We start from the raw sequence: 19,591 nt of genomic DNA, 5'->3' as shown, positions 1-19,591 counted from the left end.
ATGGAAAATGATTTTGGGTTAATTTTTTAAGCTGTGGTTCTCTAGAATCCTGATGAAAGTGGAATGTGAATTGTGTTATTGGGCAACATTGCTGATTGGTAAACAGCATCTGGACTGGGAAAATTGTGAATGAGCTGTATATGGGATAGAAAGCCAAAGCTTTACTCTGCCTTGAGTGTGGTATATATATATATTTTTTAACCTGGGTATATTCCCTTTCTAGAACTTCAAGAAGCTCTTCCACAGTACTGTTGTCAGATACTTTGGTTCCTGTATGGAGCTTTTTAAGCTAGGAATGATGCTATACAATCATGATTTCATATCCATAGGATTTTATTCCCTCACAATTGAACTGTCAGTTAGGGAGCTAAAGAATAGCCCCTGAATTGCTAGAGGACACCTGATGAAGACAAGTCTTAATGTTGCTTTGCTGTGTTTCCTGTCCTGTGTTTTTTTGAGTTAAGGATGCCAGGTAGCTGATTCACATTGTGTGGCCATTGATTAGAGAGTAGGTATTGCAGATGTCCTTTTGGTTTTATCATTATCTACAGATGAACTAGTGTTCTAGTGTTCAATAGTTGTAGTAGAAGAGAATTGTGATAGAACAGGAAGATGTTGAATGTCAAATCACATTCTTAGTCTATACAAGGCACAGGGAAATTGAAGATGTGGTAAATGGGTGAAGTTTAGAGCTAAATAATACAAGACAATGTTAGAGGAATCATAACTAGTAACTGCATAATGAAAGAGATTATAAGTACATCAGATTCACCAGAAGGAGAAGCCCTTATAGCCTCTAGAAACCAAGACAGTTGTTAAGTATGGGTCTTTTACATTGTTATAAAGAGCATTCCAGAAGATAAGATAAAATGAAAGAGAGGAATATGCATATATTTATTTCTTTGGTCCTACTTCACTTTTATAACAAAGAGAAGGCATCAGGGATTAACTATAAGTGTTATATGAGAGAAAGTGAGCATTTCAGATTTTAAGAATTTTTTCTTTCTATATATACTTACCTGTAAAGTTATTTTTGTTGTCTTTTTGTTAGATTCCCTGTCCAGCATGGCAGCAGTTAGCTATATATGACGATAGAGCACTAGTCAGGATTGATATATGCTCTGTCAATTTCAAAGACTTAGTATGAGAGAAAGGAAAATTCTCATTATTTTATATTGATTATTTAAATGATATCATGTTGGATATATTGGATTAATAAAAATATATTATTACTAATTTCACCTCCTTTTTCCTTTTTTTTAATTGAGGAAAGGTCACATAACATAGTTAACCGTTTTACTTATTTATTTTATGTTTGTTTATTTTTGAGAGAGAGAGAGAGAGAGATAGAACGTGAGCAGGAGAGGGGCAGAAAAGGGGGCAGACATAGAATACGAAGCAGGCTCCAGGCTCTAAGCTGTTAACACAGAGCCTAATGTGGGGCTCAGACCCATCAGTGGTGAGATCATGACCTGAGCCGAAGTCAGTTAAGTGTCTCTCTTTGTTTTTTAATCAAGCATCTGACTCTTGATTTCAGCTATGGTCATGATCTCATGGATTAGTAAATTTGAGCCCCGTGTTGGGCTCTGTGCTGATGTTGTGGAGCCTGCTTGGGATTATTTTTCTTCTTCTTTCTCTCTGCTCCTCCTCAGTTGTGCTGTCACTGTTTCTCTCTAAATAAATAACTTAAAAATTAAAAGTGTGGTATTCAAGTATCCAGTTATTAATGCAGAGCTACTTTTTCATTTTGTCAGTGTTTACTTTGTATAGTTTGGGATTCTGCTGTTTGGTGCATATATATTTATAGCTATTAATCATTTTGATGAATTACCCTTTTATTGATATATAATAGTCTTCTTTTTCTCTTTTAACAATTTTGTTTTACTGTAAGGCTATTTTCTTGGATATTAACATATCCACTCCATCTGTCTTTTTGGTTATTATTCCATGGAATACTTTTCCCCCTCTGTTCACTTTCATCCTGTCAGTAGTTTTGGATGTAAAGTGAGTGTTTTGTAGACAGCATATAGTGAGTCTCTTGTAGACCATGTATGGTTGGATGATATTTTTTAAAAATTTTGTCTGTCAGTTGATTGGCAGAGTTTAATCCATTTACATGTAATTGCTGATAATGAGGCACTGCTGCCTTTTTGCCATTTGTTTTCTGTATATCTTATACCTTTTCTCTTTCTCATTTCCTTCACTTTCCCCCCTTTTTTGTGCATTTGATTTTTTTGTAGTGTATTTCAAATTCTTTTCTAATTTCATATATATATGATATTTCCTTAGTGGTTACTATGGAGATTACAGTTAGCATCTTAAATTTATAACAACGTAGTTTAAATTGATGCCAGCTTAGCTTTAATAGTGCATAAAACCTGTACACCTTACCAGTCCACTCCTGTTTATGTTGCTGTTGTCACAGTTTATATTTTCATATGTTAATGTACCCGTTAATATAGACTTAAAATTATTGGCAATGAAAAAAATCTCCAAACCAAAAATGTAATAATAATGGCTTTATATTTACCTATGTAGTAACCCTCACCAGAGTTTTTTATTTCTTCATATGGATTTGAATTACTGCCTAGTGTCCTTTTTATTTCATCCTGAAGGATTCTTGTTAGCACTTCTCGTACTAGCAGCAGCTTACTTAGCTTTCTGGTTGTCTGAGGATGTTTAATTTCTTTTTCATTTTTAAAGGATAGTTTGTATATAGAGTTTTTGGTTAACATTTTTCCCCCAGGACTTTGTCATTGCACTGCCTCCATTGTTTTCTATGAGAAATTGGCTGTTAATCCTATTGAGAATCCCTTGTCTGTGATGAGTAGTTTTTCTCTTGTTGCTTTCAAGCCTTTTTGTCTTTTAACAACTTGATTATAATGTGTCTCATTTAAAACTATCTCTCTTTTTTTTTTTGGAGTTTAACATCTTGGATGTGTAGATTTATATCTTAGCAAATTTGGAAAGAGTGTTTTTTTCCTTAACATTTCTTAAATCATCTTTCAGCCCCTTTCTCTCTGAGAGTCACCATTATATGTTGTTGGTACATTTGAGAGTGCCTCACAGTTTCTTAGGCTCTGTTCATTTTTCCTTATTTTTATTTCTCTAACTCAGATTAGATAATTTCAGTTGATCTGCCATGAAGCTCACTGATTCTCTGCCTGCTCAAACCTGCTATTGAAACCACCTTCTAGTGGTGAAATTTTTATTTCAGTGACTTTACTTACTAGCTCTAGAATTTGTTTGGTTCCTTTTGATAATTTGTTTCTTTGCTGATATTTTCTGTATGCTCATACATCTTTTTCATCATTTTCTGGTTTCTTTACCTCTTTAAGTGTATTTAAGACCGTTGATTTGAAATGTTTGTCTATTGAGTCCAGTGTCTGCTTCTTTAGGGATAGTTTCTGTTAATTTCGTCTGTGAATGGGCCAGATTTTCCTGTATCTTTTCATACTCTGTAAATTTTTGTTAAAAACTGAGCAATTTGAATATTATAATGTGATAACTCTGGAAGTCAATTCTTCGCACTCTTCCGGGTTTGTTTTGGCAAACAACCCTGGTTGTTTGTTTGGTTTTTCTAAACTGTATAGTCGTTATTTTTTTGCTATGTATGGCTTCTGAAGTCTCTCTTCCTTTAACCTGGGGTCATCTTGAGTTTTGACAGAGATTTCCTTGAATTCAAAGAGCAAAGAAAGAGAGGAAGGAAGGATGGAAGGAAGGGAAGGAAGGAAGGAGGGAGGGTGGGAAGGAAGGAAGGAGGGAGGGAGGGAAAGGGGATGGAAGGAAGGAAGGAAATTCTCCTAGGTTTAACACATTATCTCTATCATGGCACTCCCTCTATGCTTAGCCAAGCCATTTAGAGCTGCCTTACCCTTTACTTCCTACTCATGTTGAGATTAGAGGTCAACCCAAGATGAAAACTTAGTCTTTCAGAACTTCTCTGTCCTGGGTGTGCATGTGGCTTTCTAAATTCCCCTGTTTATGACATCAGTTTTGATTGCTCTGATTCCCTAGAGAAACAGTCTCTCCAGCTTCTCCGCCCAGGCTTTTGGTACATCTATTACTGGCCATCTGTAATATTTTGCCCTTGGCAGCAGCTGGTTCGTTTGCCTTATGATGTGTTTAAGGAATGCAAGCACCTTATGTTGGTGCTTCACATAGCTCCAGTTCTTTGAGACTAAGTCTGGCTCTGCTTTCTTCAGAACCAGGGATCCCATGCTGAGAACATAGACTGCCAAGTTTAAGACCACCTCTGAGAGTGGGGCTGGGGAGTGGGGTTAGACCAAGGGCAAGTGTCACAAAGCTTTCTTAAGTTGCGTTTAGGTTTTTTTTTAAAGTAGGCTTCACGCCCAGCGTGTGGCTTGAACTCAGCTGCATGAGATCAAGAGTCTGACACTTCACTGAGTCACCCAGCTGCCCCAGTTGCCCTTAGATTTAACATTTGCTTGGTTGCTATAAACCTTTATTTTCTAGAGTTCTGACAAAGTTGATTCCAATCATTTTTTTCTTTGCTTTTTAGTATTTCTCTTGAGGGATGGGCCCTTGGAGCTAACCTTCTCTGCTCTTTTCACTGTCGCCTGTTCTTTTTCTTTTTTTTAAATACTTATTTTGAGAGAGAGGGAGAGTCAGTGCAGAGGGGCAGAGGGAGAAGGAGAGAGAGAATCTTAGGCTTCATGTCCAGCGCAGAGCCCGACTTAGTGCTTGATCTCACAACTGGGAGATCGTGACCTGAGCTGAAATTAAGAGTTGGATGTTTGGGGCACCTGGGTGGCTCAGTCGGTTGGGCGTCTGGCTTCAACTCAGGTCATGATCTCACAGTCTGTGGGTTTGAGCCCCGTGTTGGGCTCTATTGATAGCTCAGAGCCGGAGCCTGCTTTAGATTCTGTGTCTCCCTCTCTCCATCTCCCTTGCTTGCTCTCTGTCTCTCAAAATGAAATAAAGATAGTAAAAAAAAAAACTTATAAAAAAAAAAAAGAAAGAGTTGGATGTTTAACTGACTGAGCCACCCAGGTGCCCCTATACTTTTTATTTTCAGATTCATATGACATTTTTTAGAGAAACTCTAAGCTTTCTTCTATAGGATGAAGTATTATTTAACTTATTGGAATTATGATTACAGTGTAGGTAATTATGTACTGACATCACTGAAGGCTCCTAAATTTTGACTGGATTCTCATTTGATTGTTTAAGTCACCTTGGGCTGTCCACTTTTTTCCACAAGCACTCTTGATAGGCATTTATAAGAATTGTTGAGCATTCTTCATGGTTCTTTATCTGATTTTACTTTTTATTTCTGGATTCGACTATACAAATAGTTCTTAAATACCTATTTTATGTAGGTACTCCTAGGACTTGCGAGTGTTGGCCATAGCTAGGACTGTCAGATATTGATGTTGGTTTTTTTTTAAGACTCTATGTAGAGATACTTCCTGTTTCTCAGGAGATGATTATTCTGATTAATTTTGGTCCCTGCCAGAGACTCCATATCTTTTTAGCATCCTCAGCTTGTTTGCCTAATCAATGAAGAGTTGGCATCCTAGATATGCAGGGTTGTCAGCTTACCCTTGTTATTCCTCTGTTTCTTGCCCTTAAATGCCAAGGCACTGTATACATTCTCAGCATGGGTTAAAGCTTCATTCTAAATACTTGCCTCCAGCTGCATTTGAAATAATGAATGCTCATCACCTCTACTAAATAAGGTTACATGTACATATAGAAGGAGTTGGTGACATATTCAAAAGTTGGGGGTACTAAATGTAAGGGATTCTGCTGGATTCCTTAGTGCAAACCATCTTATATTGACAGTGAAAGTGTTCCTTCTTCAGGAGTGTCATGAATATCCCCACATCTGTTCCCTGACCAAAGAGAGGGTTTATCTCTCACTGAATGTTCTTGATATTGACCTGATGTGTGCACTCAGATGAGTATTACTTCATCTTAGTCATAAACCCACAGATTTTTCATTAATATTTCTGGCAGCACAGATAAGATCATTCAATGTAATTTTACTAAAGACACTGAGAAACAAGAGAAATAGATTACTAAACTTTTCCTACTTGGTAAAAAGGAACTTCTCACATAACTACGTAGTGGTATGTACCATGAGGGTATCTTGTACCTTCCCTAAATTGGAAAAATGGGACAGTGTTTCCTTTTTGCTTTAAATAGAAATTATTAACCATAGCTAACCATCAAGTATCAATTATTTTGGGTCTTCTACTCACAGTTCACATTTTCAAAAGATACCTAATCTAATGATAAGCAACAGGAAGACTTTTTGGAAAGTAAAAAACATAACTAGATAATGTATTATAATTTAGAGCTTGTCCATGTTCACCTTGGAGTCTATAAAAATACCTCTCTGCTAAACCTAGGTCTGTTTTCAAAGAGTGGAAATAATTTTTCATGTAACACACAGGAATCCCTCTCAAGCCTTTACTTCTCAAAAGACTTCTTAGGAAGACTAAGGAATTCCCTCTCTTGCCTGTCTGTGTTTGTGTCTCCTCTTCTTAGGATATGCCTATTATCTGTACATTCAACATGAGAATATCTGAGTTTCTTAAAAAAATTTTTTTTAAGTTTATTTATTTTGAGAATGAGAGTATGAGTAGGGAAGGGGCAGTGAAAGAGGGAGAATCTCAAGCAGGTTCTGTGCTGTCAGCACAGAACTCATGAAACTGTGAGATTCTGACCTGAGCCAAAATCAAGAGTCAGACACTTAATTAACTGAGCCACCCAAGCATCCCTAGAATATCTAACTTTCTTCAGGCAAGAGTTCAGTGAGCCCAATATATTTAGAAAAAGTACATGCACATGATGTAATTTGTGGGATGTTCTGTGGAAAAATGTGGAGAGTAGGCTGTATTTGAACAAGTCTCTGTTACTAGGGAGAACTGTACATTGTAAATAGGTGCAGACAGTGGTCTTGGTTTCTTCCAGTTCTTGGGAAGGATACAGTGTGCAGGATGGGGTGGGTTTTGACATCAGGGAAGGCAACACGGCTGCTAAAATCAATTCATTGTTGTAGTATAAATGGTAAGTGTTCAAAAACTGCTAGCTCTTACAGAGACAAGTACCATTTTGAGATCATAGCCCTTAAGGGAGAGAGAGTGTGTCTATGTATGTGTGTATTTAAGAGTTTGGTAAATACTTTTTTGAATGGGTAAAACGTACAAATGGTACACAATTCAAAAAGCATAAAAGAGCATTTAATGAAAGGAAAATTACTCTTGTACCTGTCTCTTTTCCATTGCTAAAGAAACAGTTATCAGTTTTATTGCTAAAGAAACTGTTATCAGTTTTATTTTGTGAAGATTGTATTCATATGCAAGCATATGTGTGTGTGTGTGTCTTCCCCACAAATGATAGCTTACTATACCTACTTACTTATCTTAAAAAACAAACTTGATAGGACTTAGAGACCAGCTCACATGACGCTGTCAAGAGCTTCCTCATTGTTACGGCTACATAGCATATTGCATTGAAAGGTGGTATTTTTTTTTATTTTTTTATTAAAAAAATTTTTTTAAATGTTTGTTTATTTTTGAGGAGGGCCAGAGAGAGAGGGAGGCACAGAATCTGAAGCAGGCTCCAGGTTCTGAGCTATCAGCACAGAGCCCAACAGGGGCCTCAAACTCATGAACCATGAGATCATGACCTGAGCCAAAGTCAGATGCTTAACTGACTGAGCCACCGAGGCACCCCAAAAGGCGGTACTTTTTCAGAAGTGGAGAACTGTTCCTGACCGTGGGGACTGCAGTTAGAAGGAGAGGGGACTACAGCAGGAAGGACAGAGAGAAGCGATGATAATGGAAGAAAGCCACAAGCCAAGGAAAGAGACTTTTAGGAATTGGAAAAATTAAGGAAATGGATTCTCTGAAAGGAGTGCAGTGCTGCCAGCCCCTTAATTGTAACCCGGTGATGCCCTCTGGACTTCCAGTGTGCAGAACTGTGTACATCGTGGTGTTGTAAGCCACTACTTTCAGTACTTTGTGATAATAAATACATGCTATACATTTTTCCCCTCAGTTGTTCCTTTTTTTTTAAACTATATTTATAGTGTTTTTGCTGTGCAGCAAAGTGTTTTGTATAGTTGAATTTATCCCTTTAGTTTTTACTGGCTTCTGGATCTTAGGCCTTAAGATTATTTTAAAACTTCCATATTTCATTCTCATGCTTTTGTCTCATCACGAACTCTAATAGAAATGTTGGTTTCTTATCTTTTATGTTCTTATCTCTTATTGAAAATGAATATTTTTATAGTTGAGATCTTCTGACATAGACCTAGAGTACTTCAGAAGATGAAACCATCTCATCATTGCTGGTAATTAAGGAATTGGGGAACCAACGGTAGTGGTTTCAGAAGGCAGGAGACAGGCAGAGTTAGAGTTTTAAACTACTTGGGTAGGTTGATGATGCTATTTAGCAGAACCTAGAGTAGTTGATTCTAAAGGGATAGTTTATGGGAACTTCTTTACTTACACTTTTTTAATTTTAGTTTTTTATTCTCTTGGAAGACTTCCCGGATGCCTATGATTTAGAAGTGTTTCCATCATGTAAGCAGTATGAGGAAGAGTTTGATACTTAGCTGTGGCTAATAAATCTTACTAAAAGTAAAAAGCTACCTCCTGGGTTTATTATACAAATCCATCATAAATGCAAAATGAGACAAGTTTAGACAATTTCAGAATGCACATATTATAACATCATAGAGTTGATTTAATATATCAAGGCATTATAATAGTAACATATATTGGGTACCTAACTATGAGCCAGGTATGTGTTAAACAATTTACTTGTATTTTCTCATTTACTTTTCAAGTACTGTCATAGATAGCGATTACTCCCATTTACAGACCAGGAAAATGGGCATACAGAGAGCTTAAGTAATTTACTTTGCCCAAGATTATAATTTTTAATGATACAGCTGCCTTTGGAATCCAGGAAGTCTGCCTTGCTGTTAAACACAATACTGTTAGGGCGCCTGGGTGGCTCAGTTGGTTAAGCCTCCGAACTTCAGCTCAGATCATGATCTCACATTAGTGGGTTCGAGCCCCGTGTCGGGCTCTGTGCTGACAGCTCAGAGCCTGGAGCCTGCTTCGGATTCTACATTTCCCTCTCTCTGTCTGCCCCACCCCCCTCTCATGCTCTCTCTCTCTCTGTCTCAAAAATAAATAAAAACATGAAAAAAAAAAAACACAATGCTGTTAATTGCCACATGATGCTTTGGATTGATGATTACTATGTGAAAATAATATTTACCCCCAGTTTAAAGTTATCAATACAAAACAAGTAATTCGAGACCATTATCTTTATAATCAAACTTAGCCTTTTAGTTCATTATCTATAAAATGTTGAAATAACTTACTCATTAGGATTGACATAGTCAAGTTCTGTTTCTTCTTTTGCTCTTTCAGAGATTTTTAAAAACACAAACCAGAGCACTCTATTCCTTTGGTATTGTCACCCTGTGGTCTCTTTATTGTGATAAAGTAGAGTACATTATAATTTTGAGCATGGTACGAAAGACCTGATACAGTAAGGTCCAGTGAGTCAACTTAATATTTGTCCTTAAAGATGACGTACTTATGTGATGCTCCCTCCGTGGAGTAGCCTTAGGTTTTTTTTCCACCTGAAACACTGATATTTCAAACCCACATCAAATATGAATATAAGTCATCTCTTGTACTCTCCATTTTGTGTTACTATATCCCACTATTTATATTTCCCACTAAATTGTGAGCTTCTAGGACAAGACCATAACTTTAAAATTTTATTTACGTATGAAGCATATAAATAGATGCTCACTAGGTAACTGAATAGATAAATGAGTAGTAATGTGGTTATCTTCTGAATATCACCTGCATTTTTTAAATTGAGAAAATAAGTACTTATACTGTGAAATGCCGTATCATTCTAAATTACTTCTGTTAAGTGCTTCTATTTTCTCTCATACCGAGTCTCTGTAATACTATTAAACATTTGGATGGTAATATTTACTTAAAATATACTCTTGAGGACAGAATATTTTGTCACTATAAATATCACTCTATGGAAAAATAGAAATTCTTGTTGTACTGAGCAAATCTTAAGGGATTCTAAGGTTTGTGGGAGTCTTTGGGGTGAGTATTTTTGGCCCTTTTGTTGGGTACTGTTGTAGTTAGAAATGGAAAATAGTTCCTTGCCTCCTGCACATGGATTGCTGTCATATCCTCAGGAAAGTTTGCCCTCATCTTTTGTATTAGTTTCCTGTTGCTACAGTAACAAATTACTACAAACTTAGTGGCTTAAAATAGCAGAATTCTATTATATTGTAGTCTGAAGGTTAGAAGTCCAAATAGATCTCACTGGGATAAAATCAAGGTATTGGTAGAGCTGCATTCCTATTGGAGGATCCAGGGAATGCATTCCTTTGCCCAAAGCTCCAGCTTCTAGAGGCCTGCATCCACTGTCTCATGACCCTTCTTTCATCTTAAGAGCCAAGCAGTACAGCATCTTCAAATCTTTGATTCTGACCTCCTCTTCTGCCTCCCTTTCCCACTTTAATTGATCATCTGTTAGTTTCGTTTTTATTTTCTGGAATTATTTTATTTCCTTGGAAGTATAGTAATTTTATGATTTTAAGAGAGGATGATGTAACTCCATGTACCCAGCATTCACTTAATTCATTTGCAAGGAAATACCACCTTCACAAATCTATAAATTATGGCCTAAAAATCTATTGCAGAGCAACTTTGCCCTTTAGATCAAATATTTAAAAAATTTTTTTAAGTTTATTTTGAGAGAGAGAGAGAGAGCGAGCAAGCAGAGGAGGGGCGGAAGGAAAGAGGGAGAGAGAATCCCAAGCAGGCCCCGTGCTGTCAGCACAGAGCCCGATGTGGGACTCAAACCCACAAACCATGAGATCATGACCCGAGCTAAAACCAAGAGTTGGATGCCTAACCATCTGAGCTACTCAGGCACCCCTAGACCAAATATTCTTAATCTCAGGCTTGTGAACCCCTTCTTGAAAAGGACTGTGAATCTGCAAAATTGTATTCAAATGTGATTTTTTTAGCCATATATATTTTCTTCAGGGGCTTTGATCACAATTTCAGTAGTATCAGTAATTATCCTGACCCCACAATTTAAGAACGATTACTATATAAAACAAACAGAATGACTTGTACAGTTCTGGCTTTTCCTCAGATCTGTTTCCTAAATGTATACATTTCTAATTGCATATTGACCATTTATAATGGTGTAGTTGACTGCTCTTAAAATTAACCTTTTTAAAAAAAAATGTTCACATATTTTTGGGAGAGACAGAGCATGAGCAGGGGAGGGGCAGAGGCAGAGAGAGGGAGACAGAATCCAAAGCAGGCTCCGGGCTCTGACCTGTCAGCACAGAGTGGGACGCGGAGCTTGAACCCATGAACTGCAAGATCATGACCTGAGCCAAAGTTGGACGGTTAAGTGACTGAGCCACACAGGCATCCCCTAAACTTACTATTTCTAAGATACTTTCCTTTTTTTGTCTTTCTTTTCTTCCTCTTTGTTTCTCTCTCCTTTCTTCTCTACTGTCCCATCCCAGCACACCTGTGTACTTCATTCTGAGAGCAGTTTGGTTCCAAGGTCTTAAGTCTTTGTTTGTAATTGTTTCTTTTATCTTTCTGCCAGAGACTGCATATCTTTTCTGTTTTTCTTTAGTAATAGTGTACCCTGTTTTTAGATGGGCACATGGTTGCCTGGAAATACAGTCTGCATTTCCTAGCTTCTGTTAACAGGTACGTTTGGTGTTGTGACAAAGCGATAATTAGAATTGTCTCTATAAATATATTTATTAAGATACTTCAGTATGTTAGATTTGTTATAATTTGTTAAACTGGTCTAAGTAATCTCTGACCACTCTCTCTCCTTGTTATATAACTTTTTCTGTACTTTCAAGCTTTGTAAATCTATATTAAACATCTTCTTTAGGTAGGAAACTTCTTCTTAGGTAAGGAATAAATGATGTATATTGGCAATATCCTTGTAATAATTCGGTAGTTTCTTGGTGAAAATATAATTGAGCCCTGTTTGAAGTAATGTTAAATATACAGATGAAGTTAAAAAATAAAAAAGCTACACCTGGAAGTGTTAAAGCATGTAAAAGTAGGAAGGTTTAGAGGTTGGGTTAAGTTTAGGAAAGGGATGGGGAAATTTTCTGGTACAGTCCATGCTAGACCAGAGTGGATCCTAAATAAAAAAAAGAAATTATAAAGGTAGGTCTCAATTTACCAGCACTATGTACAGCAGCTGTGAAGACCTGGTGGGTCGCCATGCTCAGTGAAAACAAAATCATAAATAGCTGAGAAACAAAGACCAAATTGCATTTAATTTCTCATCAGTGGTAGAGGACTAGTGTGGGCTACAATTCAGCAGATATATGAATATTTACTCTACTAGACATGTTGATTTTAAGAAATTTTTTACATAAACAGAAGATATAGGGGCAGTCAGTTAAACATCCAACATCGGCTCAGATCATGATCTCGCAGTTTGTGGGTTCAAGCCCTGCATCGAGTTCTGTGCTGGCATCTCAGAGCCTGGAGCCTGTTTCAGATTCTGTGTCTCCCTCTCTCTCTGCCCCTCTCCTGCTCATGCTCTGTCTCTCTCTGTCTCAAAAATAAATAAACTATAAAAAAAAAGAAAATAGAGAATTCTATACACTAAAATGACCTTAAAAAGAAAAACAAGTTTTATCTCTTAATAGGATATAAGAGGCTGAAAATAGGGATGTATGATATGTTACGGAAAGTCACCAGCCCAAATCATAAAGGACGAAAAATACATTTGACCATGGTAACATAAAAGTTTTGTTGTTTGAAAGACATTAAAAAAATAAAAGAAGCCACAGATTAGAAGATTCTTATAATTCACATTAACTGACAAAGGATTAGCCTCCATAATATAAAGAATTTATGTAAATTGATAGAAGAAAGACAACTCAGTTGAAAATTAAGGATAGTATAGAAAGAATAAAGAGCAAGAAGGCAGTTGGGTGGATATATAACAGGCTTGGTAATAACAGAACAAGAGTATTTTACAAGAGAGAAAAGAAACTAAAAAAGAAGGACATTTTTAAGTCAAGGACATTTTGCATATTAGACAGTTAAAACTATTAGGGCTTGTAGAATTTTCTATAAACTATAAAATTTTCTATAACTGGTAAGAAATATTTTTGCCAGTGTGCACATTTGAAAAGGCAACCATCATAGACATTTATACTAGAAAATTGAATAAAGTATGACTTTAAAGTTATTCTGGATTATGTATAATACAGTACTGCTATTTCAGAAGAAACTATATGGGCCAGTAGAAGAGAGGCAAATTTTACCTTCATGTTTGGTCTTCTTCTTTTGCCTTTAACTTTACTGGAAATATCAATTGAAAATTCTAGAAAATAAAGGTCATGGTGACTACAAATTTTAGATAATTTAGAACACTTACCTAACCACATCAATAAATCCTTCTAGCTTCCTCCAAAATAGACCCAAATCAGTCCATTCTTCTTGTGCTGATTATCATCATCCAAGGACAATCCAACATAACTTCTCACCTGGACTTCTACATTAGTTGTCTGATTAGCTGACTGTGGCTGTGAAAGGATATATTTGATACAGTTGTTCAGATGAGATCAGAGATTAGCAATTGAGATACAATTTAGATTTTGAATAAAATAAAGGAAACCCAGCAGTGTTTCACAATAAGAGCCTCTTCACTTCATTAGAATGAAAACTAGACTGAAAGGTGGTTATTATGCAGTCCAGTACCAAAGGAAAGAATAGAGCTTTAGTTTGAAGTATTTTAGAAAATTATATTGAAGAACTAATTATTGTCAGATTTGACTTTTTTAGATCAGTCATTGGGAACAAGTGCCTTTGAACTAAGTATTAAAGCAACTCAGGAGTGAAATTGTCATTATAAATAGCTGTTGTCCCAAACTAATGGACTAACAGATTACAAATACGGTACACAGAGAAACAATCCAACAAGTTCTTACGTTTTAACTCTGTGATGGCAAATACTATTTTTATTTATTTTCCACATTTACTAGGATGGGCTTCTGTTGTTTACATAATTAGCAAAAAATGTTTATTACTGCTTCAAATGGAATCATACAATTTGATTCTTTGTTCTAAAGTCAGTCTTATCTAAGAAGGAGGTGACAACACATTTTATCACGCTATAAGATATGACAGTTTGTAAGAGCTGCCATTAGTCTTTAGGTGTGGTTGTGTATTTTAGACAAAAGAGTTACTTTGGGAAAAGAAGGCATTTGAAGGCAAAGAGATTATGAGAATTAAAAGCACATGTGAAAAGATCAACCTTGGCAGGAAGGTCTAAAAAATAAAAAAAGACAATCCCAAAAAACTTCACATAACCACTGCACACACTTATTGAACAACTTGAAAAATTGTATGGTAAGTATTCTAGTCTTAGGTCTTGTATTGGAAGCAGAATTGTTAAATTAGAAACTAATGAAGACTATGGTACGGGGAGTACAGATTTATTGACGTAAGATTCTGGCATACTTCAAAGCTTGAAGGATTGAAAGCATGAGATTAAAAAAGTATATATAAATTTTTGGTCCGCTTTAGAACCTGTATTAAAGTGAACAATGAATGAGGCACTCTTAGCCTTCTACTGAAGAGGCTTTGTTTTATCTGATTTTCCTAGAAAGGACAACATGTCTCTTCTAGGTGGCGCTTTATAAAATAGATCAAAAGGTAATTGGGGAGTCAAAGAGAATTGTGTTAGGGATATTTATTTATTTATTTGTTTACATTTTAGAGAGAAAGCAGGGGAAGGGCAAAGAGAGGGTTAAGGGAGGGATCTTAAGTAGGCTCCCCACTGAGTGCCCCATGACCCTGAGATGATGAATCACCCAGGCACCCTCGGATACTTTTAAAAAAATGCATTTATATACTGTTAGAGAACATTCTAAAAGTTTTACAGCATCTTCAGTAAAGCCAAGATATACTTAAAATGTAAGTTCTATTTAATATTTAAATTATGTTATTAATTATAAAATAATTTTTGAAGAGGCAAATGAAGGGAGAATACCTGACTTCACCATCCTAAAATAACTACTTTTTATATTTCTAATAATCTTTCTATGCACATTTTTATATTTTTAAAGTATAAAATCTGAGAAGCATTATACATATACCTGAGCAGCATTATAGAAATTGTAAATGTAAGATTCAAAGATGAAAAAAGAAGAGTTTATGCCCTAAAGAGGATAACTACTTATATACTCTAAAGTCAGAATATACACTGAGCTTCGGAAGGGGTTGTTTTACTTCTTGGGTTTTCTAAGTCTTGTAGAACCTAGGATAAAATTTTTAAAGTTCTCAGTTTACTACATTACATAAGAAGGAAGAGTCAGGATCCCATAGTAAAATAAATACTTAAATGCTTATTGGAAACTTGAAGTTTGGTTTTGACCCAAGTTCTACCTTTGTGACTTCACTGAACTTCAAACATGTTGACCTTTAAATGATGAATTCAGTTCAGAGACCTTTAATCTGAACCTAATATGTCTAAGTTATGTGCTGTACTTCTGCTATGTCCTTAGGATAAATTCTTGACAAACCAAATGACCTTTGTCTAGTATTGATTCTACCCTCCAAGCTGGTTCTCCATGTAACCAGCTTTCCTGACTTCTTGGTATTGATGTCATGTTTACTTATAGTAGAGATACTTGTTCTAGCCCATCCAAAGAGGAGGATTCCAACTTGATACCTCTGTCAGACCAGCCTTTATGCACTCATACGTCCTCTGACGAGTTCTCTGAATTGAAGATTGGTAAGCATGGGACCCAGACAAGAATCAGAGCTTCTGAATAACTGAATAATAAAAAGCTTAGAACAGTTGCCTGTAAAGCTAGAGACTTGTAGCACTTCCCTTAAAGAATTAGTTTGACTCCAGTAGTAGAGAATTATGGTTGATTGTATTTTTATTTTTTCTCAGGTCCTTCCTGGCTCTGAAGTACCAGGATGACTACTACAATTTTAAATTCTTTGCTTTAGCAATAATAATTAGTACTTATATATTTTTTATGTATTAGGCATGGTTTACATTTATTAAAAACGGATATAGTAACTTTCTCAAGGACACATAGCTAGTAAGTTGCTGAGCTAGGATCCAGCTTGTGAAAGTTTGACTTTAGACTCCTCACTCAACCACAACACAGTGAAGCTTTAAAAGTTACAGTTTTGTGACACAAGACTTTTGTCAAGAGTATATAAAAACTTCTAAAAATCATTGATAAAAGACATCATAATAAAAAATAACCAAAGATGTAAAAAGTAGTTGGCATAAACTTGGCCAATAGCCATATGAAAAGTTCAACACCATGAATCATTAGGGAAATTGACATTAAAACTATAATGGGTATAAACTTACTGCAATGAGTGTAATTTAAAAGACTTAAAACACCAGATGTTAGCAAGGATGAGGAGCAACTGAACTTACCATACATTACTGATGGGAATGTATAATGGTAAAACCACTTTGGAAAACGTTTTTTTTTAGCTTCTTCTGTAGTTAAATATACTATCCTGTGAGCCATCAGTTCTGTTCTTTGCTAATAGAAATGAAAGCCTATGTCTATAAAAAGATTTGTACAAGAATATTTGTATAACAGCTTTATTCATAATAGACAACAACTAGAAACAATCCAGGTGTCCATCGACACAAGAAAGTATAAAACGAATATTTGTTCAGTGAGAGGCCTATGTAGCAGTAAAAAAAGTCAACGACGAATATAATAACATGAGTCAAATAAGCCAGACAAAAAGGGTACAAATGCTGATTCTTTTTGATTCCATGCATTTGAAGGCCCGTAACAGGCAAAACTAACGTATTTGTTAGAAACAGAACAGTGGTTCTGCTTATTAGGTGGGTAGGTGGCTTAAGGGAATTTTCTGGAGTTATGACAGTGTTCTGTATCTTGGTTATTGTGTTGGTTATGCAGATGTGTACATTTGTCAGAAATTTTGAAATTTATATTTAAGATCTGTAATTGTATTTAAAGTATACCTCAACAAAATAAATCTGCAAAGTAAAACAAGAAAAGCTAGGGGGAGATTTCAGACAGTCACTAGGACAACAGAAATGATACTTGGCAACATGACACTTAGAAAATGCAAAGACACAAAGTAGCACAGAACTGCCACATAGAGCCTCAATTGATATTCATAATAACCAACACAAGTTTAAGTTTGTTAATGTAATTTTTTAAATTTCATTTATTTTGAGAGTGGGAGAGAAGGGGAGAGAGAGAATCTTAAGCAGGTTGCATGTTTCTTGCACAGCCCACGAAGGGCTCAGTCTCATGACTGTGAGGTCATGACCTGAGCCAAAATCAAGAAATCAGTTGCTTAACTGACTGAGCCACCCAGGCGCCCTTAATATAATCTTCTAAGAAGTCATCAAGGTATACTACTTTTCGAAAGGGTTTCACTAGTAATTACTATATTAAAGATTGGAACTAAAATGCTTAGATGTCAGTAATGTAGAATATTAGTATATGAAACACATTTTTTAGATTTTATGTAAAGAACAATTGTGGTTAATATTGGGAAATGATTCTGGCTAGAACCAGAGTGTGGTCTCTTTAGAATAGTCTGCTAAAAAGAGGGCATGCAAAGTTTTTGTAGGTGAATTTGCTTGGTAAGTTATTGAAACAGAACATTTGTCTTTATATGATCTATATGATTTAGATTCCTAGTTACAAGAACTAAAAAAATGTGGCATTTGTACTAAGAGTGTTTGTTTCAGCATTTTATTTATAATCGAGAAATGTTAGAAACTTAGAGATGTCACGATTAAATGTGCTAAAATATAGCAGTAATTTGTCTTGGTTATATTGCAGCAGGTGGAAAATAGACAAGTTTGATGGTGGCCTGTGTAGTTTGACGATATTTGTGTCTGGGGTCCTTTATAACTTGTTCCATGACAATCATATGTGCTTCAACTACTCAAATGATGACTTGAAATAAGAGGTCTGTAGTCTTTTATTGTAAGGTTAGGCTTCAAAATAAAGGTTAATCTTTTAAGTTAGTTTGTGGGTTTTTTTTTTTTTAACCTCTTTCAAGTAGCCTACTTTGTGGACTATGATGGAAGTAGTAGGAAACATACTAGTTACCACACATTAACTAATGTGGGCTTTGGTTTCTCAAAAAAGACTGACGGCTTGGCTGTTTTTGAAACCTAATTTCAAATCTTTGCATCTGTTTTAGTAATAGTTATGCACGAGTGCGAGCTGTGGTGATGACCCGGGATGACTCTAGTGGTGGATGGTTACCACTTGGAGGGAGTGGACTGAGCTGCGTCACTGTCTTCAAAGTCCCTCACCAGGAAGAGAATGGCTGTGCTGACTTTTTTATCCGTGGAGAGCGACTCAGGGACAAAATGGTAATGAATAACGTATTTGTTGATGTAATTTTAAGATTCTGTAGAATGAATTGCCTACTTAAGAGTTTTGCTGAGTGTAACGTTATTTATGAGAGTTATTTTTGTCTAAGATCAGTGATTATGTTTCTAAGTTCTTTAATGTTACAAATAGTGAAATATGCTTGTTTCTTTGCAACTGGGACTCATTAATGCACGTGTGTTAGAAAGGAGCAGAATTTTTTAGTTAGGTTTAATGCAAGAGTATTCATGAATAGTTCCCCCAGTTATTAAACCCAGGTACATGTTGCCTTTCCTTCTTTCCCACTTTTTCTTCCATAGACTGGTGGTTGACAGTCCACAGGGAATATCCAGTCCCGCCATGTATTTTTGTATGGCCCATGAGTTCAGAATGGTTTTAACATTTTTTTAAAGTTTATTATTATTTATTTTGAGCAAGAGATAGAGAGCAAGCAGGGGAGGGGCAGAGAGAGAAGGAGAGAGAGAATCCCAAGCAGGTTCTGTACTGTCAGTGCATACTTACAAAACCTGAACCAAGGTCAAGAGTTGGATGCTTAACTGACTGAGCCACCCAGGTACCCCTGGGTTTTACATATTTAATGATTGAAGAAAAATTGAAGAGAGTAACAGTTTTGTGTCACATGATAATTACATAAAATTCAAATTTCAGTATCCTTAAATAAAGTTTTAGTGAAACATAGCCTAGCTCATTCATTTACATTTGTCTATGGCTGCTTTTATACTACAATGATAGACTTGAATATTTGCAGCAGAGAACATAAGTAGCTGGACCATTATAGAAAATTTCACTGGCTGCTAACCTGGACTCTGCTCAGGTCCTTTCTCTTAATTCTCTATTATAATCTAGTTTTCCCAGACACGTAAGACTATCTGGTTGCCAGCCTTCTGCCCAGATGAATGGTTTCTTACATCTGTGTATTTTAAAATTTGAATTTCAACTTTGATAATGTTAGATATTTACTCTCTTTTAATTGGTATGGAAAGCTCTTCTTTGTTTCATTTGTGAGCCAGAAAACAACCGCAGCCATATCTGAGAAGCCAAGCAATGTTAACCTCATTTCTGCATCAAGCAAAAAGCAAGCATATACTTAGAAGCAAAATGAGAATAAAATGCCAAAAATTTCCA

At 35.9% G+C, this 19,591-nt stretch overlaps 1 protein-coding gene across 1 annotated transcript in view; it reads left to right on the top strand.

Annotated features, from left to right (window-relative positions):
• The window catches only part of SPRED1 (sprouty related EVH1 domain containing 1), a 131,292-nt gene that overhangs the window by 41,603 nt on the left and 70,098 nt on the right, over positions 1-19,591 (top strand). The window contains exon 2 of the mRNA XM_077764704.1: positions 18,273-18,447. Within this exon, the coding sequence (XP_077620830.1) occupies positions 18,273-18,447 (175 nt within the window). The remainder of the gene's footprint in view (positions 1-18,272; positions 18,448-19,591) is intronic.

The sequence above is a fragment of the Crocuta crocuta genome, unplaced genomic scaffold, assembly GCF_008692635.1.
Source record: "Crocuta crocuta isolate KB4526 unplaced genomic scaffold, BGI_CrCroc_1.0 scaffold102, whole genome shotgun sequence".
Classification (NCBI taxonomy): domain Eukaryota; kingdom Metazoa; phylum Chordata; class Mammalia; order Carnivora; family Hyaenidae; genus Crocuta; species Crocuta crocuta.
The sequence above is the reverse complement of the archived record's forward strand: the minus strand, read 5'-3'. Positions and strand labels throughout refer to the sequence as shown.